This window comes from Grus americana, chromosome 38, assembly GCF_028858705.1.
Source record: "Grus americana isolate bGruAme1 chromosome 38, bGruAme1.mat, whole genome shotgun sequence".
NCBI lineage: Eukaryota > Metazoa > Chordata > Aves > Gruiformes > Gruidae > Grus > Grus americana.
Window position 1 is genome coordinate 163,702 of NC_072889.1, and position 24,196 is coordinate 187,897.

Genomic DNA, 24,196 nt, shown 5'->3' on the forward strand with positions numbered 1-24,196 from the left:
TGGGGGGGATTTGGGAGAGAAAAAGGAGGAGCACAGAGAGCAGAAAAAATTCGGGGGGAACTAAAAACACATTTTGGGGGGACACCAGCACAGAATCAGGAGTCCCAGAAAGGATTTTTTGAGGGGGACGGGACGAGGGGGGGGAGCGGGTAGGGGTTCCCCCCCAAAACTCCCACACCTGCTGCAGCTGTTGCTGATTGACTTGGGGTTCTCTTCGGGGTCCCCCTTCTTCGCTCCCCGGTTCTTCTTCTCCGCGAGCTCCTTCCCGTTCGCGGCCCAGGCGCTCCCGGATGAGGGGTTCGCCCCGGAGGATGTGACACAGGATGGCCAACATGGATTCCGCCATCCGACCCCCGTACACCTTCAGCGGGCGACGGTTCCACAGCTGCTTGATGCAGGTAAAAGCCGCCTGGGGACGGAAAGAGAGAAATTTGGGGTGAAAAAAGGAGAATTTGGGGTGAAAAAGGGGAATTTGGGGTGAAAAAGGGGAATTTGGAGGGGATACGCGGAACCCCAGTGTCGGTTCTAAGGGCGCGAAGGGGCCCTGTGGGGGGTGGGTGCTGCGTTGTGTCGTCCCCCCCCTGAATTTTCTCTGCACCCCCAAACTGAGTTCTGGGTGTTTCTTCTGCGTCGCCCCCAAATCCCCTCCACAGCCCCCTCTGCACCCCCCCAAGTTGCTTCTGAACCCCCTAAACCCCCTCTGCACCCTCTGTGCCCCCCAAGTCCTCTCCACCACCCACTTTGCACCTCCAAACCCCCTCTGCTCCCCGAAATCCCCTCCACAGCCCCCTCTGCACCCCCAAATCCCACTCTGTACCCCCCAAACCCCCCTCCGTACCCCCCAAACCCTCACCACAGCCCCCTCTGTACCCCCCAAACCCGCTCCGTACCCCCCAACCCCCCTCCACAGCCCCCTCTGCACCCCCAAATCCCACTCTGTACCCCCCAAACCCCCCTCCATACCCCCCAAACCCTCACCACAGCCCCCTCTGTACCCCCCAAACCCCCTCCGTACCCCCCAACCCCCCTCCACAGCCCCCTCTGCACCCCCAAATCCCACTCTGTACCCCCCAAACCCCCCTCCGTACCCCCCAAACCCTCACCACAGCCCCCTCTGTACCCCCCAAACCCCCTCCGTACCCCCCACCCCCCCCTCCACAGCCCCCTCTGCACCCCCAAATCCCACTCTGTACCCCCCAAACCCCCCTCCGTACCCCCCAAACCCTCACCACAGCCCCCTCTGTACCCCCCAAACCCCCTCCGTACCCCCCAACCCCCCTCCACAGCCCCCTCTGCACCCCCAAACCCCCCTCCGTACCCCTCAAACCCTCACCACAGCCCCCTCTGCACCCCCCAAACCCCCTCCACAGCCCCCTCCGCACCCCCAAAGCCCCTCCACGGCCCCAGACCCCCTTCACTGCCCCCTCCGCACCCCCCAAACCCCCTCCGCACCCCCCAAACCCACCTTCTGGGTGACGACGAGGAACCGCAGGGCGCTGAAATGGGGTTGGCCGTGAGCGGGAGCTTTCGCCGGCAAAGCGTGGGGGGACTCCAGCACCGTACTGGGGTTCACCATCTTCTCCACCAACATCAACCAAGCGTCTAAAAACTCCCCGGTACCGTCGGGTAAGTCGGGGTGCTCCAATCCTTCCGCTACCGGCACTTTACCCCCCATGGATAACGCCCAATTGAAAGTTCTAGAAGATAAGGATAAAAATAAGAGGGATGGGGGGTTAAATTGGGGTCCCCCCTAAGTTTTTGGGGTCCCCCCTAAGTTTTTGGGGTGGGGTTTGGGGGACGGGCTCACTCGAAGAGGGCGTTGTGGCCGCCGGAGCAGAGGAATTTCTGCAGCATGAGGTGGTAAGGGAACTTGCGCTCGTCGAAGAGCATGGGGGAGGTGAAGCCCACGGAGCAGATGAAGAAGGTCAGGCTGAGGAGGAAGAGGAGGGGATGGGGAAGGTCAGGCTCCGCCCACTGGTGGCCTGGCCACGCCCATAAGACCCCACCCCCCCAATCCCAAGCCTGTCTGCTGCACCCATAGGGGCCAGGCCCCACCCCTTGCCCTTGGCTCCACCCCCCTGCACAAGCCCCACCCCCCCAGCTCCCTCCCACCAACCTCAGCTCTTCTCATTGGCTGCACTTCAAGCCCCACCCCTTTCCTTTAGCCTCACTCTCACCAAGCCCCACCCCTTTCCCTGCCTAAGCCCCACCCCTTTCCCTCAGCTCCACCCAAACCAAACCCCACCCCTTCTTGACTCCACCCCAAGCCCCACCCCTTCCCCCTCCCCAATCCCCACCCCTTCCCCTTAGCCCCTCCCCTCAGCTCCACCCCTTCCCCTTAGCCCCTCCCCAATCCCCACCCCTTCCCCTTAGCCCCTCCCCTCAGCTCCACCCCTTCCCCTTAGCCCCTCCCCAATCCCCACCCTTTCCCCTTAGCCCCACCCCTCCTCCCATGACTCCACCCCATCCCAACCCCCTTCCCCTTAGCCCTCCCCAATCCCCTCCCCTTCCCCATAGCCCCTCCCCTCAGCCCCACCCCTTTCCCTCAGCTCCACCCAAACCAAACCCCACCCCTTCTTGACTCCACCCCAAGCCCCTCCCCTTCCCCTTAGCCCCTCCCCTCAGCTCCACCCCTTCCCCTTAGCCCCTCCCCTTCCCCTTAGCCCCACCCCAATCCCCACCCCTTTCCCTTAAGCTCCACCCCTCCTCCCATGACTCCACCCCAAGCCCCTCCCCTTCCCTTTAGCTCCACCCTATCCCCACCTTCTCCTTAGCTCCACCCCAATCCCCACCCCTTTTCCCTTAGCCCCTCCCCTTCCCCAAGCCCCACCCCTTTTCCCTTAGCCCCTCCCCTTCCCCAAGCCCCACCCCTTTTCCCTTAGCCCCTCCCCTTCCCCATAGCTCCTCCCCTTAGCCCTTCCCCAATCCCCCTCCCCCTTTCCTTTAGCCCCTCCCCTTTCCTTTAGCCCCTCCCCTTTCCTTTAGCCCCTCCCCTCAGCTCCACCCCTTCCCCTTAGCCCCCCCTTAGCCCCACCCCTTTTCCCTCAGCTCCACCCCAATCCCCACCCTTTCCCCCTTAGCTCCACCCCCTCCTCCCATGACTCCACCCCAAGCCCCTCCCCTTTCCCTTAGCCCCTCCCCTTTCCCTTAGCCCCTCCCCTCAGCTCCACCCCTTCCCCCTTACCGGAAGCGGGGTGTGGGGGTGTAAGGGGGGGGCTGCCAGCTGAGCCCCTTGGTCAGCAGCTTGGTGAGGGCGGAAGCGGTGGCGCGGGCGGCCGGGGTGGGGGCGGGAGCGGCGGCGGCGGCGTGGTGACTGCGGCGTTGGCGTACGGGCGATCCCACGCACAGTTTCACCAGCAGCCCAAAAAGCTCCGCCAGCGCCCGGCCCAGCCGCGACGAGGCTGGAGGAGGGCGGGGGTGTTAAAAACACCAAAAAATGGGGGGTTTGCCCCTAAAGGCGTTTGGGGGCGGGGGGGAGCGCTACCGGAAAGCAGGGGTTTGATCTGCTTGATGCGGGCGGCCATGGCGGGGGTGATCTTGGCCTTGGCCTTGGGGTCGGCGACGCTGGGCTCGTCCGTCTCCATGGGGGCCAGGGCGTCGCTCTCCAGCCCCATCCCCTCCAGCAGGCCCTGCGGCGCGGGGGGGTCGCTGCCCGCGGCCGGCGCTGCGCCGGGACCCTCCGCCTCGCCTTCTGCCGGGGGGAGAAGGAAGGGCTGAGACGCCCCCTTTCCCCCAAAGACACCCCAAAACCCCCCTTTCCCCCAAAGACACCCCCTTTCCATCAAAGGCCCCCTAAACCCCCCCCTTCCCCCCAAAAAAACCTCCCCAAGACCCCCCCTTCCCCCCCCAAAGACCCTCTCGGTTTTCCTAAAGACCCCCCGAACCCCCCCTTCTCCCCAAAGACCCCCCCAAAAAACTCAAGACCCCCCTTCTCCCCAAAGACTCCCCAAAAAAACTCCCCAAGACCCCCCTTTCCCCCAAATACCCCCGTTTCCCTAGAGACCCCCATAACCCCCCTTCTCCCCAAAGACCCCCCAAAAAAAACTCCCCGACACCCCCCCTCTCCCCCCAAATACCCAAGACCCCCCCAAAACTCCCTTCTCCCTAAAGACCCCCCAAAAACCTCAAGACCCCTCCTTTTCCCCCAAAGACCCCCCAAAACACTCCCCAACACCCCCCCTTTCCCCCCGAAACCCCCCTTCTTCTCCTTAAAAGCCTCCCCCTTTCCCCTAAAGACCCCCCCAAACACCCTTACAGCCCCCCCCCCGCCCCCCCCAGAGCCCCCCCTTTTTCCCCCAGAGCCCCCCAAAAACCCACCTGCCCTCTTGCCCCCCTGGGGGGGGCTGGGCGCCGCCTTCTCCTCCTTGGGCACCAGCTTCTGCATGTCGGCCTGCCCGAACTCGCAGCCCGGGGGGAGGCTGCAAAAAAAAAAAGGGGGGGGGGAGGCACCCCAAAAAAATGAGGGGGTACAGGGAGTGGCCACCCCCCTAAAATACTGCCTGGCTTTTTCAAGATGCTTCAGCACCCCCCCCCCCCGAAATCTTCCCCAGCCCCCCAAAGTTCTCTCAAACCACCCCCCCCCAGGATGTCCCTCAGTCCCCCAAATTCTCCTTGACCCCCCCAAAAATCCCCACCAGATGCTCCTTGACACCCCCAAAACCCTCCCCAGCCCCCCAAAAACCCCTCCACAGCCCAAGCCCCTCTTCGACCCCCCCAAAAACCCTGCTTTACCCCCCAAAAACTCCTCTCCAGCCCCCAAAATCCCACTTCAACCCCCCCAAAACCCTCTTTTACCCCCCCCAAATCCCACTTCAACCCCCCAAAACCCTTCCCCAGCCCCAAGAACCTCTCTTCACCCCCCAAAACCCCCTCTTCAGCTCCCCAAATCACACTTAAACCCCCCCAAACCCCTTCCCCAGCCCCCCAAAACCCTCTTTACCCCCCCCAAACCCCTTCCCCAGCCCCCCCAAAACCCTCTTCGACCCCCCCCGAACCCCCTCCCCACCTATTTGGGGTGCAGAGCGACAGCAGGACGGTGCTCTCCCACACCAAGGAGCAGTAGAGCTGACTCAGTTTCCCCAAAACGCTCAATCCCAACTGGGACCCCCACTGATTCACCGAAATCGCCCGAATCTCGCTCTGCGGACCGGAAAAAAAACAAAAAAAAAACAAACCAAAAACAAAAAAAAATTAAACCACCCTTCCCGGGGAAAAAAAAAAAAAGTACAAAGTCACCCAAATTTGGGGCGTTTTCCGCGGTTTTACCTGCCCGACGCGACACGTGTGAACAAACATCATGATGTAAGCGTGCGCGGCGGTGAGGGCGTGAAGGAGGGGGGTGGCTTGAGCGGAGAGGGTGGCGTCGGGGACGCTGCCGGCCCCCGCCAGCTCCCGCAGCAGCACGGACCCCCCCGGCGCCTCGATGGGTCGGTGCAGGGGTTCCAGCGCGGAGAGAACGGCCTCCAGCTGCAGCAAGCCCTCCTGCAGCACCTTCGGCTCGTGGGACAGCGTCTGGGGGGGCAGCGGCACCGTTAGGGGGGGCGTAGAAATTGGGGGGGGGGAGGGAAAAAGTTGGAGGGGAGGGGAGGGAAAAAGTTGGAGGGGAGGGGAGGGAAAAAGTTGGAGGGGAGGGGAGGGAAAAAGTTGGAGGGGGGAGGAGGGAAAAAGTTGGAGGGGGGAGGAGGGAAAAAGTTGGAGGGGGGAGGAGGGAAAAAGTTGGAGGGGGGAGGAGGGAAAAAGTTGGAGGGGGGAGGAGGGAAAAAGTTGGGGGGGGGAGGAGGGAAAAAGTTGGAGGGGGGAGGAGGGAAAAAGTTGGAGGGGGGAGGAGGGAAAAAGTTGGGGGGGGAGGAGGGAAAAAGTTGGGGGGGGAGGAGGGAAAAAGTTGGGGGGGGAGGAGGGAAAAAGTTGGGGGGGGAGGAGGGAAAAAGTTGGGGGGGGAGGAGGGAAAAAGTTGGGGGGGGAGGAGGGAAAAAGTTGGGGGGGGAACTAAAAAATTGGAGGGGGGGAACAAAAATTGCAGAAGAAGAATACAAATTGGGGGTTTAAAAGTCGGAAGGAGTGAGAAGTTGGAAAGGAAATGAAAACTAAAAAATGGGAAATAAAAATTGAAGAAAAAAATTAAAAATCAGAACAGAAACTGAAAATTGGAAAGAGATTAAAAGTTGGAGAGAAGAATAAAAATTCGAGGGATGATTAAGAGCTGGGAAATAAGAAATAAAAATTGGGACAGATTAAAAAAGAAAAAATTAAAAATTGGAAAAAGGGATTAAAAGTCGGAGAAAAAAAGAAAAGAAAAAAATAAAAAAGGGGGCGATAAAAATTTGGGAGAAAAAAATTAGGGAGAAATTAAGAATTGGAGGGGAATAAAAGATTAAAAGGGAATAAAAATTGGGGGGGTTAAAATTAGAAAAGAATTAAAAATTGGGAAAGGTGATTAAAAGTTGGGGAGAGTTTAAAAACTTGGAAAGAAGAATTAAAATTTTAGAAGCGGGAAATTAAAATTTGGGGGGGTGAAATTGGGGAGGGGCTAAAATATGGGAGGAGAAGATTAAAAATTCAGGGAGAAATTAAATATTCGGGAGAGAAATTAAAACTCAGAAAAAGTGAAATTTGGGGGGGGGGGTGAAATTTTGGGGACCCCCCCATCACCGTTTTTGGGGTCCACATAGACCTTCCCAAGCCCCCCCCCAACCCCACCCTTTGAACCTTTTTGGGGTCCCCCCCAACCCCCCACTGACCTTTTTAGGAGCTCTCCACCTCCCTAAAAGCCCCCCCCAAATTATTTCGGGGTGCCCCCCCCCCCCCCAAAAAAAAAAAAGTACCAGAATAGATTTGCAGACTCCAGCCACGGCCTGACACGCGGCGGAGGTGGGGAAGTCGACGGGGAGATTGGGGAGCCCCAAAATCGTAACGAGGGGGCGCAACCCCCGCTGGGCAACGAATTCCTGGCAGTGATCGTCCGTCGTGTTGTTGCTGAGAATCGACTCCACGAATTTCATCTGCCGGGGGGGGGGGGGGGGGGAAATTTGGGGGGGTTCAGAGAGAATTTGGGAATTTTGGGGTCCCCAAAATGAGGGTGACCCCCCCCTTTTTTTTTTTTTTTTTTGGTTATTCGCTCACCACGTTGAGGATATAATCCATCAGGGGGATGGGGATGCGTTCCTCCGTGCCCACCACCCTAAAAAGAAAACGGAAACTCGGGGCGACGTCGAGAGGAGGGCGTGCGGTCGCGAGCGTACCCCGAAATCCCCTTATTGGGGCCCCCCACCCCCCAAAAAAAAAAAAAAAAAAGAAATAATCGCTCACTGCTGGCTGGGTTCGGCCTCGTTCTGCTGGGTCGCGCTGAAGCTCTGCATGGCCTGAACTTCCTCCTCTTCCTCATCCTCGCTGGAGGCTTCTTCGGCGGCGTGGGGGGAACGGGGAGGGGGGGCCGTCGCGGTTCCGTCCGCTTTTTGCATGGAGGGTTTTTGGCAGATGTATTTGGGGTCCCGACCCAAGCTGCAAATCTCCTCTAAAAGCTAAAAAAAAAAATAACGGGGATCCCCCCCCTCAAATTTTAATGGGGGTTAATTTTTTTTTTAAGGGGGTGGGGGGGGGGGTGGGTCGGTACCCCGAAAACGCGGCGTGCGTCACCTTGATGATGGCGGTGGTGGCGTCGGTTTTTAGGGTGGGTTGGTGCCGCATCAGCTCGTCCACGGCGCTGCCCAGGTTGGAGGCTGTGTCTCCTGGGGAAAAGTGGGGGGGACAGGGAGGATTATTGGGGGGCCCCCTCTTTTTTTTATTAAGAGGAAAGGTCCCAAAATAAAGAGGAGCGCCCCAAAAAATAAAGAGGAGCGCCTCAAAATGAAAGAAGCCCAAAATAAAGAGAAACGTTGCAAAAATAACGAGAAGGATCCCAGAAATAGAGAGAAGCGTCCCCAAAATAAAGAACACCCAAAATAAAAATGAGTGCACCCCAAAAATAAAGGACCCCAAAATAAAAGACCCCCAAAATTAAAGAGGAGCGTCCCCAAAATTAAAGAGCGTCCCCAAAACCAAAAACAAGGGTCCCCGAAATAAAGAGAAACACCCCAAAAATAAAGAACCCCCAAAATAAAGAGGAGCGTTCCCAAAATTAAAGATGAACACCCCCAAAATAAAGACAAGGGCCCCCAAAATGAAACCCCCCAAAAATAAAGAGGAGCACCCCAAAAATAAAGAGAAGGAACCCCAAAAAATAAAGACAAGCAACCCAAAATGAAGGGCCCCCAAAATAGAGAGGAGCACCCCCAAAATAAAGACAAGGACCCCCAAAATGAAAGACCCCCAAAATAAAGGGAAGCGCCCCAAAAATAAAGGACCCCCCCCCCAAAAATAAAGAGAAGCACCCCAAAGCAGAAGATCCCAAAATAAAGGGCCCCAAAAATCAAGGACTCCCCAAAATCAAGAGGAGCGCCCCAAAATAAATAGAATGAACCCCAAAACAGAAAAGAACCCCCAAAATCAAGAGAAGGATCCCCAAAATCAAGAGGTGTCTCCAGAACGGAGGAACATCGCCAGAATAAAGGACCCCCAAAATCAAGGGAAGTGCCCCAAAATCAAGAACAGGACCCCCCAAAAATCAAGAGGCACCTCCAGAATAAAAAAGGACCACCAGCAAAATAAAGGACCCCCAAAATCAAGAGAAGGGCCCCCAAAATCAAGAGAACCCCCAAAATAGAAGCGCCTCCAGAATAAAGAGGAACACCATCAGAATAAAGGACCCCCAAAAATCAAGAGAAGCCACCCAAAATCAAAAGAAGGGCCCCCAAAAACCAAGACCACCAAAAATAAAGAGAAACGCCCCCCAAAAATAAAGAGAAACGCCCCCCAAAAATAAAGAGAAACGCCCCCCAAAATAGAACAGGAAGAGCGTTGAGGGGACAGCAGCGTGGCCGGGCATCCCCGAAACGGCAGCACGGTCTTTCTCCCGCCACTCCCCCCCCAAAAATAAAGCCCCCCAGGAAATAAAGAGCCCCCCCAAAATTAAAGAGCCCCCCAGTTTTCCCGCAGCTCACCGAGGGGGTCGGAGCTGCGTCGGCGTCGCATGGCGGGGAGGTAATCGGGGGAGAGCAGCACCTTGAAGAGCCGCTCGAAGGGTTGGCACTGCACGAAGGATTGCAGACCCCGGGCGTTGAGGCAAAGAGCGCTGAAAACGTTGGGTAACGAACCTAAAACCTCCCGGGTAGCCGGTACCTGGGGGATTAATTAACGATTAATTAAAACCAAAAAGGACGAGGAAACGTTTCGGAATGGGGTGTTAAGGGGGGGGGGTGTTTAAACTCACGTCTTTGATGAGGAGAGCGTGGAGCATGACGTCGGTGAGGCCGTTGTCCTGCAGGGAGGAGAGCAGCGAAGGCTCCTGGAACACGAAGACCGTCACCACCTCGGTCGCTGCGGCGGGAGGAGAGAGACGGGGGGCACTGAGGAGGAGGGGGGGAGGGCAGGTGGAGGGGGGTATTTTTTTTTTTTTTTGGGGGGGGGAGGGGGGAGCCTAAATCTGTTTCTGTCCCCCCCCCCTCACCCCTCCCGCCCTCAAAGATGGGGTTTTGGGGGCGAAGCTCACCCAGGAGGAAAAGCGAAGGGCCGTAATATTCGGCGTTGCTGATGATGTGCTTCAGGGAGGTGGGCAGCGAGCCGTCCATCACTTAATTAATATTTTTGGTTTTAGGGAAAGGGCCGCAAAAATAATTTAAAAAAAAAAAAAAAGGGGGAGGGGGTGATGCGCCCCCCCCTAAAATATCCCCCCGCGGGGGTTGGGGACGTCGGGGCGCGCTCACCGTGGCGGATTCCGTCGGAAAAAGCGGGATCTTGGATGGCTTTTTTGAGGAAATTCAGCATGGATTTGAGCAAGGCGGCGCGTTGGGGGATGCACTGGACTCCTGAGGGGGGGGGGGAAAACACGGCGTGAGCGGCCCCCCCCCCCTTTCTCCGCGCGCCGCGGCGTCCCTGACGTCGCGCCGCGGCGTCACCTACCGCCGCGCGGGGAGGAAGAGGAGGAGGAAGCGGCGGCGCTGGTGCCGGGAACGGCGACGGCGTTTGCCGGAGTCGGATCCTGCCGGGTTTCGGCCGAGGGACCGGGGCTGCTCTCCATGGCTACGTCCGTCACTGCGAGAAACGACGGGTGACGCGGTGAGGAGGTGACAAATGACATCACAGCCGGAGGGACGCCCCCTTTTCCCGCTCTTTTCCTCACCCTCCATGTCCGTCTCCATCTCCTCGCCCTCGGGGAGAGCGGCGGCAGGGGGACGCTGCACCTTGGGCTTGATGACGAAGGGACACTCGCGGCGGCAAAGATCCACCTCGTGCTGCGGCGAAAGAAGACCCTCAGCACCCCAAAAAGACCCTCAGCACCCCAAAAAATAGGGCGAGGGCGTTACCTCGAGGCGGTAGATGAAGATGGAGAGGCCGCTGTGCGACTGGAAGGCGGCCATGTCGAGGTTGGTGATGAGATCCACCACCCGCACGGCTCGGGTGACGAAGGTGATTTGATCCTGCTCGTCCCCCAAAAACTTAATCACCTTGAAAAATAAAAACCACAATAGAAAAAAAAAAAAAAAGGGGTGAAGGGGGTTCCCCAAAAATATTTAGGGATGGTTTTTTCCGGCTCCGTCACTCACTTTTAGCAACGCTTCCATCATGCCGCAGGAGACCAAAGCCTCGCCGCCGGCGTCGTAGCTGGCCAAGTGGTAGAGGAAGGAGAAGAGAGCGGTGGCGAACTGGTGGGGATAGGGCTCCATGGAGGGGTCTGGGGGGGCGCAGGAGGGCGTTAGGGTGGGTTAACACCCCGAAAAATATTTGGGGGACACCCCCCCCCGCCCCGTTGGGATATTTATGAACCCACCGATCATGGCTTGGATACAATTGCGGACTAAAACGGGTAAAAAACCGTGATAGGAAGCGGTTCCGGTACAATCGATGATGCTGCTGAGTTTTGGGGTTCGCTCCAGGTGGACGATGGAAGTGAGGGTGCGCAAAGAAGCCGCCTTGATGTCCTGAAGAAGGGGGGGGGGGGGTACAAGTGACGCGGGGGCGCGTTTTTGGGGGGGCTGGGGGGGGGGTTAATCTGGGGGGGTCCCTCACCATAAGCTGCTTGTCGGTGATTTGGAGAACGTCCACCAGCTCCTCGATGAGGCCGTTGTAGAGGATGCTGTTGGCCGACTCTTGCAAGGCGTTGGAGTACACTGCGGGGCAAAAAAGAGGGGTCACCCCCCAAAAAAACCACCTCCCCCCTCATGAAAACAACCCTCCCCTAATTAAACCAAGTCTTCTCTAATTAATAAAGCTGTTAATTAAGCCCCCCTACCCAGGATGGAGATGGCGTGGAGCCGGGCTTGCACCGCTTGGAGTCGTTTCTTGTGGTTGGAGAAGCCGTGGGCCAGGCGGATGTGGGTGAAGAGAAGCATCTGGGGGGGGGGGTGTCAACGATTTGGGGGGGCCAGGGAGGATTTGGGGGGGGTCGCCGTGGCACATCACCCTCCTCTTGGATCTGTGGGTGCCCCCCAAAATCTCCAGGTGCCCCCCTCCCCCTCGTTTTCGCCCCACTCACTTGTTTGTCTTTGGGGATGCTGTACATCTTGGTGAGGGATTCCATGATCTCCGAGGGGCTCTCCGAAATCTGGGGGGGGGGGGGGCAGGGGGGCAGAGAGAAAAATTGGGGTGCAGAGAGAAAAACTGGGGTGCAGGGGTGGGGAGGGGGGGCTCTTTTGAGGCAGGACCCCCCCAAAATCGATACTGCTCCCCCCCTGCAACGCTCACCTTGTCCAGCTGCTCGATGTGGATGTAGTGTAGGGTGGTGCTGGTGGCCTGGGGGGGGGGGTCAGGGGGGAATTAGGGGGGGGCCCCTGTGTTTTGGGGGGCCCCCCCCGTGACCCCAAACGCCCTCAGCGTCCCCAAACGTCCCCCTGTCACTCACCCGCTTGTCCACCTTCACCTCGACGCCCGGTTCGGCGTAGAACTCGAAGTGGAGGGTGGTGGCGCTGGGGGGGTACTTCTGCGGCGGGGGGGGGACGACGGACACACATGGGGGGGGGAAGGGGTGAGTGGGGAGGGGACAGCGGTGTCCCCACCCCCGGGTGGCCCTGGGGACACCAGCGGGGTGACAGAATCGGGCCCCGCGTGACACGAGCGGGGTGGCAGGAGGGGACACGGGATGATGGGGGGGGGGGGGGGGGTCCGTGACACCACAGGGGGTCGGGGGATGATTTTGGGGGGGAGGCGGACACATGACAGCGCTGGGGACGTGACAAAATTTCGGGGGGGACCCCAAAACTCGATGCTCACCAGCATGTGAAGATCCCGGCAGCACTCGGCCAACCCAAATCCGTTTTCTTTTCCGCCCCAACTCTACGGGAATGAGCGAAACAACAAAAAACCAAAAAAAAAAAAAAAATCAACCGAAACATCGAAAAGAACTCGGGGACACCCCAAAATAAAAATATCGGGGGACACCCCCCCCCTCACCTCGGCCAGGTGCTGAAGGCGGGAAAGGAGAGGGCTTCGTTTGTCGGACCCCAAACGAGTGATGTAATTAGATCGCTTGCTGAAGACGTAGAGGAGGTTGAGCACCGCCAACACCACTTGCATGTCCGACGAAGCCAGCAATGTCGTTAAATGCTGCGCGAAAACCAACCCCCCTCCGTTAAACCCCCTCCCCAAAAAAAAAAAAACCCAAACCCCAAAAAACCCAGGAGATTTTTGGGGTTCCCCCCCCCGCAATCGCCCCGTACCTCAATGGAGCTGTAAAGGTGACGGGAGAAGCTGTACTCGATGAGGAGAGCGGTGAAGTTGAGGAGCGCCAGCAGCAGAGCTTTCAGCTGCTCCCGCTCGGGCCGATCGCAGGCCAACATCCAGGACATGTTTTCCACGGGGCGGCCCGCTTCCGCCAGGATCCCGTCGAAACGATCCAGGAGATCCACCCAGTGGTACAGCTCGCACTGGGAAAAATGGGGTTTGGGGGTTTTTTTTGGGGGGGCCCCCCACCCCCCCGCTGTCTCGGAGCGCGTTTGAATCCCCTGCGTGCGCTGGGTTGGGCGCCGTTCGCGATTCGGGGAGGGCAGATTGGGGTCCTGCTTCCTCTTCGCAGTGGTTTGGGGGGGCTGGGGGGGGGGGATTGGGGTGCCCCCTCACTGATTTAGGGGGGCTGGGGGGGAATTGGGGTGCCCCCATGCTGGTTTAGGAGGGCTGGGGGGGGGAATTGGGGTGCCCCCCATGCTGGTATGGGGGGCTGGGGGGGGGGAATTGGGGTGCCCTCCTGCTGTTTTAGGAAGACTGTGGGGTACCCCCCCATTGATTTAGGGGGGCTGGAGGAGAATTGGGGTGCCCCCATGCTGGTTTAGGGGGGCTGGGGGGAGATTGGGGTACCCCCCTGCTGGTTTAGGGGGGCTGGGGGGAGATTGGGGTGCCCCCATGCTGGTATGGGGGGCTGGGGGGGGGAACTGGGGTGCCCTCCTGCTGTTTTAGGAAGACTGTGGGGTACCCCCCCCATTGATTTAGGGGGGCTGGAGGAGAATTGGGGTGCCCCCATGCTGGTTTAGGGGGGCTGGGGGGAGATTGGGGTACCCCCCTGCTGGTTTAGGGGGGCTGGGGGGAGATTGGGGTGCCCCCCCATGCTGGTATGGGGGGCTGGGGGGGGGAACTGGGGTGCCCTCCTGCTGTTTTAGGAAGACTGTGGGGTACCCCCCCATTGATTTAGGGGGGCTGGAGGGGAATTGGGGTACCCCCCCATTGATTTAGGGGGGCTGGAGGGGAATTGGGGTGCCCCCATGCTGGTTTAGGGGGGCTGGGGGGAGATTGGGGTGCCCCCATGCTGGTTTAGGGGGGCTGGGGGGGGAATTGGGGTGCCCCCTCACTGGTTTAGGGGGGCTGGGGGGGTGACTCTGTACTGGTTTAGGGGAGCTGGGGGGAAATTGGGGTGCCCTCCCACTGTTTTAGGGGGACCCGCCCATTGATTTAGGGGGGCTGGGGGGGAACTGGGGTGCCCCCTCACTGCTTTAGGGGGACTGCAAGATGTCTCTGTGATGGTTTAGGAAGGCTATGAAAAAATTGGGGTGCCCCCCCTGGTGCTTTAGGAGGCTGTAGCATCCTTCTGTGCTGATTTGGGGGGGGGGAGGGAAATTGGGGTACCCCCCTGCTGGTTTAGGGGAGCTGTGGGGAAAATGGGGTGCCCCTTTGGCATTTCGAGGTGCTGTGGGGCACCCCCCCACCTTTTTAGGGAACCTGTGCAGAAATTGGGGTGCCCCTCCCACCATTTTAGGGGGTGCTGCAGGGAATTTAGGGCCCCCCCCCCCATTTTAAGGCTCCAGAGTCTCACCACCCCACGTGCACCAAGTTCTCCTTGGCATTTTATTTGGGGGGCTATATAAAAGCTGAGGTGCCCCCTCACCGTTTTTGGGGTGCCCCCCCCATTTTGTGGGTGCTGCGGGGGGGGAAACCGCAGCGCACCCCCCACTATTTTTGGGGTGTTTGGCAGAGGATCCAGACACATTCCCTCACCCCCCCCCCCCCCACCATGGCAGCGAGCGGTTTGTGGCGACGTGGGGACGACCCCCCTCTCCCCTTAAAATTTCGGGGTCCCCGCCCAATTTTGGGGTGTCCCTCCCCCTCAAATTTTGGGGTGTTCCCCCCCCCTTTTTTCACACCTTCCCGATGTTCCATGTCTTGATCTGCTGCAGCTCGGCCAGCAGCTGCTCGTCGCCGCACGCCTTCAGCTTCTCGATGAGGGCCCGGCAGTCGGCGGGCTGGGGGGGGGGACACACACAGGACACAAACGTCACTTCGTGCCCCCACCCCACCCGTGGGCCCCCCCCCGAGTGTCCCCGACCCCCCCCTCACCGCCTCCGTGGGGGTTTTCTTCAGCTTCGTCCGATCCACTTTCATCTTGGGGTGGGGGGGGTAGTCCTCGCGCTCCGCCTGCGGGGTGACACCAAAAATTTGGGGGGGGGGGGTGGGGTGTTTACGATGTCACCGCTCTTCTGTGCCCGCCCCCCCCCCCCCCACGGGTGACAGGGACCCCCTTCCCCACTCGGCGCGGGGACTCGGCGTCCCGGCAAGCGCCGCGGCGCCGACCGATGACGTCGCGGCCGCTTGGCTGAACAATGAATGTGCAAAACCCCGCGGCGGCGTGGGGGTGTCGGCGTGCGCGGCGTCCGTCGTGTCGTCCTCCCCCCCCCCCCCCGCCGCGAATTTAATCCTAAATTAAACACCCCGTAATTAACACTGCGAGGCTAACGAGGAGAAGCTAATTAGCGACCTAATTAAAGACGCCGAGACGGGGTTTGCCGGCGGCCCCCCCTCTGGTTGTGCCCCCCCCTCCCAGCCCGGTGCTGCCGGCACGGCCGGTTTGGTGACGGTGACGCATCAAATTGGAGGGGGGGGGGGGGCGGCCGTCCCCGGGGGTGGCCCCCCCCCCCCCCCGAGGGGGTGTTTTGGGGTGCCCCCCCCCAAAAGGGGGATGTTTTGGGGTGCTCCCCCCCTAGAAAAGCTCTGGAAAAGCCCCCCCCCCCCAAAAAAGGCGGCAGCGGGGTGACACGAGACACCCTTGCCTGCCCCCCCTGCGGAACCCCATTCCCTTGTACGCCCCCCCCCCCCCCCGGGGTGGTTTCAACCCCCCCCCCTGGAAATTTTAGGGACCCCCCCAAAAAAACTGAGGGGGCTACAGTGGGGAAAAAGAGGGGGGGCTTACCGGGAATCACAACCAGTCCATCCTCGGCCCGGCGCCGTCCCGGTCGCTCGCCGCGGGGTGAGGGGGGGGGAAGCCGGGTGCTTCTGGAAGGGGGGGGGCAAAATTTGGGGGGTGTGTGAGGTTTTGGGGGGTCCCCTATGAGGGAGGTTAAATGATGGGGAGACCTGGATGGGGCAGCTAAGTGATTGGGGGGATCCTAAATGAGAGAGGCGGTATTAAATGGGGGGGGTGCCTACATTAGAAGAGACTGAGAGAGGGCTCTAAGTCCCAGGAAAAAGGCCCCAAAATTATAGGGGACCCCCAAAATTAGAGAGGGACCTCTAAATCACTACAGGGAATGTCTGGGGGGGGAGATAAATTATAAGGGGGGGATCCCTAAATCCCAAGAAGCTGGAGAACAGGAATCCCTAAATCACAGAGGGGGACTCCTAAATCACGGGGGGGGGGCCCTAAATTACGGGAAGCCGCGGAGGAGGGGGGGAACCCTAAGTGGGAGAGATGGGTAAAAGGATCCCTAAAATGCCAGGAAATGGTGAGGGGGGGCCCGAAATCAGAGAGAGGTCCCCAAAACACCACAGGGGAGGGGGCTTAAATTACCACCGGGGACCCTAAATCATGGGGGGGGGGAGTGAACTAAAACACCGAGGAAGACCCTAAAATACTGGGGGGGGGAGGGGGGAAATGTGTCTAAAAGACCGTGAAGGGACTAAAGCATGGGGCAGGGGGGTGGTGAAATACCGATGGGGACCTTAAATCACGGGGAGGGAGTGGGTAAATCACGAGGGGGGGTTAAATCACGGGGAAGGGGGGTGTAAATCATGGGGGGGATAAATCACGGGGTGGGGGGGGAGGGAAAAAGGGGCCCCTCAATCACTGGAGGCCGCTGTGGGGGGGGGGGGCGGCAGGAGGGGGAGAGGCGGGCCTCACATGACGGAACCGACCCCCCCCCACATTACTTGAGGGCAACGGAGCCGTGACTGGACCGACACCCCCCCCACACACACAACACCCCCCCCCTCTCACCCACTCCCCACCCCCGCCCTTCTCCCCTACCCGGCCGGTACCTGCTAAGGGGAGGAACGGGGAGGCGGAGGGGGGGGAAAGGGGATGGAGGGAAAAGGGGGTGGTGGTGGTGGTAAAGGGAAAAGGGAAGGAAAGGGGGAGGGGGGGGGGGGTGTTGTTCAGCACCGGGCCCGGCCGCCTCCTGCCGCCGCCGCCATCTTACACAGAACCCCCGAGCCGCGGCCCCGCCGAGATCCCGCGAGATCTGCGAATCCCGCGAGAACAGCGAGGGAGGGAGGGAGGGGGGAGAGGGAAGGGCGGGGGGAGTAGAGAGAAGGGGCGGGGTCTGGGTAGCGGGGGGAAGGGGGCGTGGCGTTATGAACGCTGTCCAATAGGAAAGCGAGTGGCGCGGAGGGGAAAGCTCGCGAGAAGGGTGTGAGGGAACGGGGAGGGGGGGAAAGTCTCGCGAGAGTTCGTGAGGAGAATGGGGGAGGGGAGGGGGGTTCTCACGGAGCCCGTCTGGTAACGGGGGGAGGGGGAGGACGGGGAACGGCTGCGTCTCGTCTCGCCTCGTCACATAACGGCCCAAACGCCCCCGCGGTTCCCCCCCGACGTTAACAGCAACCCCCCGTTCGTTCCATCCCGTGAAGCACCGGCACTCACCGGCAGGTTGAAGGGCGAGATCTCGCGAGGCGGCACCGCTCGCGCCTCGAAACCTCGCGAGAGTCGGGCGGAGAGAGGAGGGGGACGGGACCGAATCCGCTTTACCGGGAGATACCGGGAGAGATTGGGGGTGGGGGGTAAACGGGAAAGGGGAAGGGGGGAGAAATCGCGGCCGCTCCCTCAGCGACGGTAACGGCAGCGGCGGCGCGCGGGGCTCTCGCGAGAGTTGGGCGGAGGAGGGAGAGGGAGATCTCGCGAGAGTTGGACGGCCGAGGAGAGGGCGAGATATCGCGAGAGTTGGGCGGCTGAAGGGAGGGCGAGGTCTCGCGAGAGTTCGGAGGCCGGGGGGAATCTCGCGAGAATTCGGCGGGAGTTGCCGCGAGGCGCGCGCAAAAAGGGGGCGGGCCACGTGACTTTTATTTTTTAATTACTAATTAATTTGAGGTTTTTTTTTTTTTAATTCTAACAAATACAAAAGTGGGGGCGGGGCGGCGGCCTCCGGACACGCCTACAAAACCGGGAGGGGCAGCCAATGGTAGAAGCCCCGCCCACCCATCAATCAACCTGAAGACACGTGGGGGGGTTCAAAAAACCAAAAAAAAAAAAATCCTGTGGGGACCAATCAGAGAAAGCTCCGCCCCTTCTCCAGTCCAGAGGTAGGCCCGGCTCCTCCAATCGCCTCTTCTCATGGCGGCGTCCAATGGGAAAGAAAGTCCCACCCCCTCCGGCTTGACGACAGCCAATGGGAAGGAGCAGGCAGGGGGTGTCAGGCAGTGGGCGTGGCCACACCCCCTCCGAGGGGCTGCAGGGGTGTGCGGGGGGGCGTGGCCTGTCAATAGCCCCGCCCCACACGACCACACCCCCACAGCTGCCAGCATGGAGAAGGGGGCGTGGCCTACTCCGCGCCCCGCCCCCTCACGGGTAGCCACGCCCACCACACCTCCCAAACGGAAGGGGGGGAAGGGCGGGGCAAAGGGGGGCGTGTCCCGCCGCTGGCTCCACCCCCAAGTGGGCGTGCCCCACGCCAGGCCCCGCCCCCTCCCCCTCAGAGCAGCAGCTTCCCGTTGCGATGGATCTTGAGGATGCGGCCCAGGCGCTGCTTGGCGGTGGCCAGCCCTTTCTTGGGGCGCTTTCCTGCCAAAAAAACCCGGGGTTCCCCATCACAACCCCCCCCTAAAAACACTGAGGGGGGAGTTACCCCAAAAATATTTAAAAAAAATTTACCCTGGGTGGCGGCGGACGGCCCGGCGGGGCGGCGGTGGCTGAGGAAAACCCCCGGAGCCATGGGGGTGGGCGAGCGGCCTGGTTGGGGCCCTCCGGCCCCTCCAAATGGCGGCGGCAATGGCGGCAACGGCGGCGGCGGCGTCACGGTGCCCGCGGCGGGTCGAGCCGTGTACTCGTGATCGGCCAAACTCGGGGGGTAGGGAAGATCCGGGGCGGGGGGGGGGATCGGTTTCGGGGTACGACCCCCCGGTTTGCGGTTGAGGGCGGGGTTGGTCGTTGTCGTCTTCTTCCTCTTCCTCTTCCGCTTCCTCTTCCTCAGGGGAAGGCGGGCTGGGGGGGCGGCGTTTGGCAGGGCCCTTCCGGCGCTGAAGCTTCCGGTGCTCCTGGGGTTTTTTTTGGGGGGGGGGGACACCCCAAAATAAACACCGGAAATTTCCCAAACCCCCAAATTCCCCCCCCAAACCCCCAAATTCCCCCCCCACACCCCCAAATTCCTCCCCCCCGCACCCCTGAAATGTCCCTCTGGACCCCCAAACTTCCACCCAACACCCCCCCAAACCCCCAAATCTCTCCCCCGCACCCCTTAAATACCCCCCGAACCCCCAAACCTCCCCCCTGAACCCCCTAAATACCCCCCAACGCCCCCCTGAACCCCCAAATTCCCCCGAGCTCCCCCAAAACTCCAGTGCCCCCCCCAAACACCCCCCTGAACTCCCTAAATACCCCAACACCCCCCTGAACCTCCAAATCCCCCCTGAACCCCCTAAATCCCCCAACCCCCCTTAAACCCCCCCCAAACCCCCAAACCCCCCCTGAACCCCCCTGAACCCCCAAATCCCCCCTGAACCCCCCAAACCCCATTCCCACCCCCCTCTGCAGCCCCTATGACCCCCCAAAACTCCACCGTCCCCCCCAACACCCCCCCCGAACCCCCCCAACCCCCCTTAAACACCCCCCCGAACCCCCAAATCTCCCCCCAAACCTCCCCCCGAAACCCCTTAAACCCCCCCTGAACCCCTTAAATGCCCCCCAACACCCCCCCCGAACCCCCAAACCTCCCCCCGAACCCCTTAAACCCCCCCTGACCCCCCCTAAATTCCCCCTTGAACCCCCTAAATCCCCGCCAACCCCCCTTAAACACCCCTCCGAACCCCCAAAACCCCCCTCAAACCCCCCCAAAACCCCCTCAAACCCCCCTCCCCCGAGCCCCCGAACCTCCCCCCGAACCCCCAAACCCCCCCCCGCACCCCAAAACCCCCCCCCCCGCACCCCAAAACCCCCAACCTGCTGGGCCAGCTTGGCGGCGGCGGCCGCCAGCCCCGTCTCCACCGACGCCACCCGCGTCCCCTCCCGCACCGGCCGGTTCTGCCGCGGCAAAGTCGGGGTGACCCGGGCTGCAAAAAAAAAAGGGGGGGGGGGCACCCCGTTATTTTATTTTTTGGGGGGGGGGGGCATGCACCCCGAAAATGGAGGTATCTCTTCCCGTCCCTCCCTAGGGACACCCCCAAAACCGAAAAAAAAAAATAAATCAGAGGATTTGGAAGTGTTTCGCCCCAAAATTCAGCCCCGGCCGCCCCTGAAATCTACCTGGGGTCCCCCCAAAATCCCCAATTCCTCGCCCCTAAACCCCCTGGGGACCCCCAAAACCCACCCCCAGCCCCCCAAAACCCCCCATTCCCCCCCCAAATCCCCCTCCAAACCCCCTGGGGACCCCCAAAAGCCACCCCCAGCCCCCCAAAACCCCCCATTCCCCCCCCAAATCCCCTGGGGACCCCCAAAACCCACCCCCAGCCCCCCAAAACCCCCCATTCCCCCCCCCAAATCCCCCCCAAACCCCCTGGGGACCCCCAAAACCCACCCCCAGCCCCCCCAAACCCCCCATTTCCTCCCCAAATCCCCCCCCACACCCCCTGGGGACCCCCAAAACCCCCTCCCAGCCCCCCCAAAACCCCTTAGAGACACCATCCCCCCCCCCCCCCCAAAATAACCGGGCACCCCCAAACCTTTGGGGCTCCAGGGCGCGTCGTCGGTGACCTTCTTCTTTTTGGGGAGCGATTTCAACGCCGGGTCGTCCTCGTCCGACTCCAGCGAGGGATAAACTTGGGGGGGGGGGGGGGGGGGAGAAAAAAGGGGGTTCAGGGGGAGGAAAATATTGGGGTGCCCCCCCCCATACCCCCCAAAAAACTCACTGTATTCGGCGTCTTTAAAACAAGCCCCCAAACTGTCTTGCTCGTCCATGCTGGCTTCGTCCTCGCTGTCGGTACTTCGGGGGGCTTGGGGGGGTCGTCGGGGTCCCCCCGATATTCCGGGCCCCCCCCGATCCGGTCCTGAACCCCCAGACCACCAATTTGGGGGGCCCAAGGGGGTCCCCGCGGGGAGGTTGGCCATGCAGAGCATCCCTTGGATGGCTTCGCGGGTGCTGGGGGGGCGGGGGCCTCGCTGCGGGGGGGGGGGGGCAGTTTTGGGGGGTCCAAGGATTGGGGGGGCCCCCCCCCCCAAAATCTTTGAGAGCCACTCAGAGCCCCCCCCCCCCCAAATCCCCTGGGGAAGGCCGCAAGGCAGCTCGAGTTACCCCGTTGCCCCCCCTAAAGTCCCCGGGGACCCCCAAAATCATCAGGGGTCGCCTCAAATCCTCTGGGGAACCCCCAAAATCCAGCCCCAGCCCCCCCAAATCCCCTGGGGACCCCCAAAATCCAGCCCCAGCCACCCCAGAGCCCCCCTAAACCCCCTGAGGAACCCCAAAATCCAGCCACAGCCCCCCCATGGTCCCCCCAAACCCCCATAGGACCCCCAAAATCCAGCCCCAGCCACCCCAGAGCCCCCCTAAACCACCTAGGGAACCCCAAAACCCAGTCCCAGCCACCCCAAATCCCTATGGGACCCCCAAAACCCAGCCCCAGGCCCCCCAAGTCCCCTGGGGAACCCCAAAATCCAGCCCCAGCCCCCCCCATGGTCCCCCAAAACCCCCCCAAATCCCCATGGGACCCCCAAAACCCAGCCCCAGGCCCCCCAAGTCCCCTGGGGACCCCCAAAATCCAGCCCCAGCCACCCCAGAGCCCCCCTAAACCACCTGGGGAACCCCAAAACCCAGCCCCAGCCACCCCATGGTCCCCCCAAACCCCCCCAAATCCCCTGGGGACCCCCAAAACCCAGCCCCAGCCCCCCTAGAGCCCCCCCAAACCCCTCCCCAGGGACCCCCCCAAATCCCCCCCCCCCTCACCTAAGTTGGGGGTACTCCGAGCCCCCCACTTGCCGACTGGCCTTCAGCAGGTCGAGGATGCCGGCGGCGCTGCCCCCCGCTCCCCCCTCCTCTTCCTCCGTCGTGTAATCCTCCTGGGGGGGCAGGGGTGAACCCCAAAACCCCCCTGCGACCCTCCCAGCACCCCAAAACCCCTCTGGGACCCCCCCCAAGATCCCTCAGCACCCCAAAATCCCCCTCATGACCTCCCCGTCCCCCAAAACTCCCCTGTGACCCCCTGAAATCCCCCTCAGCACCCCAAAATCCCCCTCAGGACCCCCCCGCCCCCCAAAAAGCCCTGTAGGACCCCCCCAAGACCCCTCAGCACCCCAAAATCCCCCTCATGACCTCCCCGTCCCCCAAAACTCCCGTGACCCCCTCAAATCCCCCTCAGCACCCCAAAATCCCCCTCAGGACCCCCCCTGCCCCCCAAAAAACCCCTCTGCGACCCCCCCAAGACCCCTCAGCACCCCAAAATCCCCCTCAGGACCCCCCCTGCCCCCCAAAAAGTCCTCTAGGACCCCCCCAAGACCCCTCAGCACCCCAAAATCCCCCTCAGGACCCCCCCGAAGACCCCTCAGCACCCCAAAATCCCCCTCATGACCTCCCCGTCCCCCAAAACTCCCCTGTGACCCCCTCAAATCCCCCTCAGCACCCCAAAATCCCCCTCAGGACCCCCCCTGCCCCCCAAAAAAACCCCTCTGCGACCCCCCCAAGACCCCTCAGCACCCCCAAAATCCCCCTCATGACCTCCCCGTCCCCCAAAACTCCCCTGTGACCCCCTGAAATCCCCCTCAGCACCCCAAAATCCCCCTCAGGACCCCCCCTGCCCCCCAAAAAACCCCTCTGCGACCCCCCCAAGACCCCTCAGCACCCCAAAATCCCCCTCATGACCTCCCCGTCCCCCAAAACTCCCCTGTGACCCCCTGAAATCCCCCTCAGCACCCCAAAATCCCCCTCAGGACCCCCCCTGCCCCCCAAAAAGCCCTCTAGGACCCCCCCAAGACCCCTCAGCACCCCAAAATCCCTCTCAGGACCCCCCCTGCCCCCCAAAAAGCCCTCTGGGCCCCCCCAAACTACCTCGATATCGAAGTCGACCTCTCCCGGCTCCCGCACCCGGTTGGGGTCCGAGCAGGGTTTGGCACGGGGGAGTTTTCGGGGGAACCCTGGGGGGGGGACACGAAATTTGGGGGGGCCCCAAGAAGTGGGGACCCCCCCCCCCAAAGTGGAATTTGGGGGGGGTTAAAAGGGGATTTGGGGGGGTTTAAGGGGGGATTGGGGGGGGGGCTGGGGGTGTAAGGCGGCGTTTGGGGGTGGGGGGTGGGGTTTGGGGGTGCAGGGGGGTTTTGGGGGTGCAGGGGGGGTTTTGGGGCGCAGGGGGGGTTTTGGGGCGCAGGGGGGGGGGTCCCAGCTCACGGGGGAGGCGGCGGGGCCCACGGCGGGGGGGGGTCTCGTCGATCTGCAGATCCTCCTCGGAATCCAGGTCCGGGGGGGGGCTGGGGGGGGAGCGGGGGGGGGTTTGGGGGGGGCCGGGAACCCCAACGAACCCCCGGGCGGATCCGGCGAGACCTGGGGGGGGGGGGGGGGTAAGTGGGGGGACCCCCCCCTGCACCCCGATGTTCAGCGAGAACCAGCACAGGCACCTAAAAACCCTCGGGGACCCCCCCAGTCCCCCCAAAATCCCTCAGAGACCCCCCCCCAGCACCCCAAAACCCCCCTCACTCCCCCTCAAGCCCCCCCAAAACCCCACTGAGACCCCCCCCCAGCACCCCAAAACCCTTCTGGAACCCCCCCAAAATCCCCCTAACCCCCCAAAAACCCCTCTGGGACCCCCCCAAAACCCCCCTAACACCCAAAAACCCCACTGAGACCCCCCCCAGCACCCCAAAACCCCTCTGGGACCCCCCCAAACCCCCCCTAACACCCCAAAAACCCCACTGAGACCCCCCCCAGCACCCCAAAACCCCTCTGGGACCCCCCCAAACCCCCCCTAACACCCCAAAACCTCACTGAGACCCCCCCAGCACCCCAAAACCCCTCTGGGACCCCCCCAAACCCCCCAACACCCAGAAAAACCCCACTGAGACCCCCCCAGCACCCCAAAACCCCTCTGAGACCCCCCCAAACACCCCAAAAACCCCACTGAGACCCCCCCCAGCACCCCAAAACCCCTCTGGGACCCCCCAAACCCCCTCTAACACCCCAAAACCCCACTGAGACCCCCCCAGCACCCCAAAACCCTTCTGGGACCCCCCCCAGCCCCCCAAAAACCCCTCTGAGACCCCCCCAAGCCCCCCTAACCCCCCAAAACCCCCTCTGGGACCCCCCCCAGCACCCCAAAACCCTTCTGGGACCCCTCCCAGCCCCCC

General features: G+C 61.5%; 2 protein-coding genes across 6 annotated transcripts in view; both read right to left on the reverse strand.

Annotated features, from left to right (window-relative positions):
- HUWE1 (HECT, UBA and WWE domain containing E3 ubiquitin protein ligase 1) overlaps positions 1 to 17,389 on the reverse strand; it is a 41,184-nt gene extending 23,795 nt beyond the window's left edge. For 2 of the 5 annotated variants that reach the window (XM_054808582.1, XM_054808579.1), the window contains exons 1-33: positions 16,765 to 16,781; positions 15,701 to 15,783; positions 14,851 to 14,928; positions 14,658 to 14,756; positions 12,747 to 12,953; positions 12,481 to 12,633; positions 12,301 to 12,363; positions 11,933 to 12,010; positions 11,776 to 11,823; positions 11,567 to 11,635; positions 11,324 to 11,423; positions 11,101 to 11,201; positions 10,862 to 11,012; positions 10,638 to 10,765; positions 10,398 to 10,538; positions 10,214 to 10,325; positions 9,994 to 10,125; positions 9,798 to 9,899; positions 9,584 to 9,664; positions 9,305 to 9,411; positions 9,036 to 9,213; positions 7,633 to 7,724; positions 7,306 to 7,517; positions 7,120 to 7,177; positions 6,822 to 6,998; positions 5,266 to 5,511; positions 5,006 to 5,139; positions 4,318 to 4,418; positions 3,485 to 3,691; positions 3,185 to 3,401; positions 1,808 to 1,930; positions 1,466 to 1,697; positions 179 to 409 (exon numbers count right to left, since the gene is read on the reverse strand). In XM_054808582.1, the coding sequence (XP_054664557.1) occupies positions 179 to 409; positions 1,466 to 1,697; positions 1,808 to 1,930; positions 3,185 to 3,401; positions 3,485 to 3,691; positions 4,318 to 4,418; positions 5,006 to 5,139; positions 5,266 to 5,511; positions 6,822 to 6,998; positions 7,120 to 7,177; positions 7,306 to 7,517; positions 7,633 to 7,724; positions 9,036 to 9,213; positions 9,305 to 9,411; positions 9,584 to 9,664; positions 9,798 to 9,899; positions 9,994 to 10,125; positions 10,214 to 10,325; positions 10,398 to 10,538; positions 10,638 to 10,765; positions 10,862 to 11,012; positions 11,101 to 11,201; positions 11,324 to 11,423; positions 11,567 to 11,635; positions 11,776 to 11,823; positions 11,933 to 12,010; positions 12,301 to 12,363; positions 12,481 to 12,633; positions 12,747 to 12,953; positions 14,658 to 14,756; positions 14,851 to 14,895 (4,125 nt within the window). In that variant the 5' untranslated portion in view covers positions 14,896 to 14,928; positions 15,701 to 15,783; positions 16,765 to 16,781. Of the gene's footprint in view, positions 1 to 178; positions 410 to 1,465; positions 1,698 to 1,807; positions 1,931 to 3,184; positions 3,402 to 3,484; positions 3,692 to 4,317; positions 4,419 to 5,005; positions 5,140 to 5,265; positions 5,512 to 6,821; positions 6,999 to 7,119; positions 7,178 to 7,305; positions 7,518 to 7,632; positions 7,725 to 9,035; positions 9,214 to 9,304; positions 9,412 to 9,583; positions 9,666 to 9,797; positions 9,900 to 9,993; positions 10,126 to 10,213; positions 10,326 to 10,397; positions 10,539 to 10,637; positions 10,766 to 10,861; positions 11,013 to 11,100; positions 11,202 to 11,323; positions 11,424 to 11,566; positions 11,636 to 11,775; positions 11,824 to 11,932; positions 12,011 to 12,300; positions 12,364 to 12,480; positions 12,634 to 12,746; positions 12,954 to 14,657; positions 14,757 to 14,850; positions 14,929 to 15,700; positions 15,784 to 16,764; positions 16,782 to 16,925; positions 16,985 to 17,365 lie in introns of those variants that run through there. The other 3 variants (XM_054808581.1, XM_054808580.1, XM_054808583.1) reach the window with 3 other exon arrangements.
- Positions 17,390 to 18,277: 888 nt separating this feature from the next.
- The window catches only part of HCFC1 (host cell factor C1), a 19,098-nt gene continuing 13,179 nt past the window's right edge, over positions 18,278 to 24,196 (reverse strand). Inside the window, 10 exon segments of the mRNA XM_054808558.1 lie at positions 18,278 to 18,499; positions 18,590 to 18,807; positions 18,809 to 18,972; positions 19,874 to 19,983; positions 20,593 to 20,688; positions 20,779 to 21,015; positions 21,018 to 21,028; positions 21,810 to 21,922; positions 22,908 to 22,993; positions 23,244 to 23,323. Of these exon segments, the coding sequence (XP_054664533.1) occupies positions 18,411 to 18,499; positions 18,590 to 18,807; positions 18,809 to 18,972; positions 19,874 to 19,983; positions 20,593 to 20,688; positions 20,779 to 21,015; positions 21,018 to 21,028; positions 21,810 to 21,922; positions 22,908 to 22,993; positions 23,244 to 23,323 (1,204 nt within the window). The 3' untranslated portion in view covers positions 18,278 to 18,410.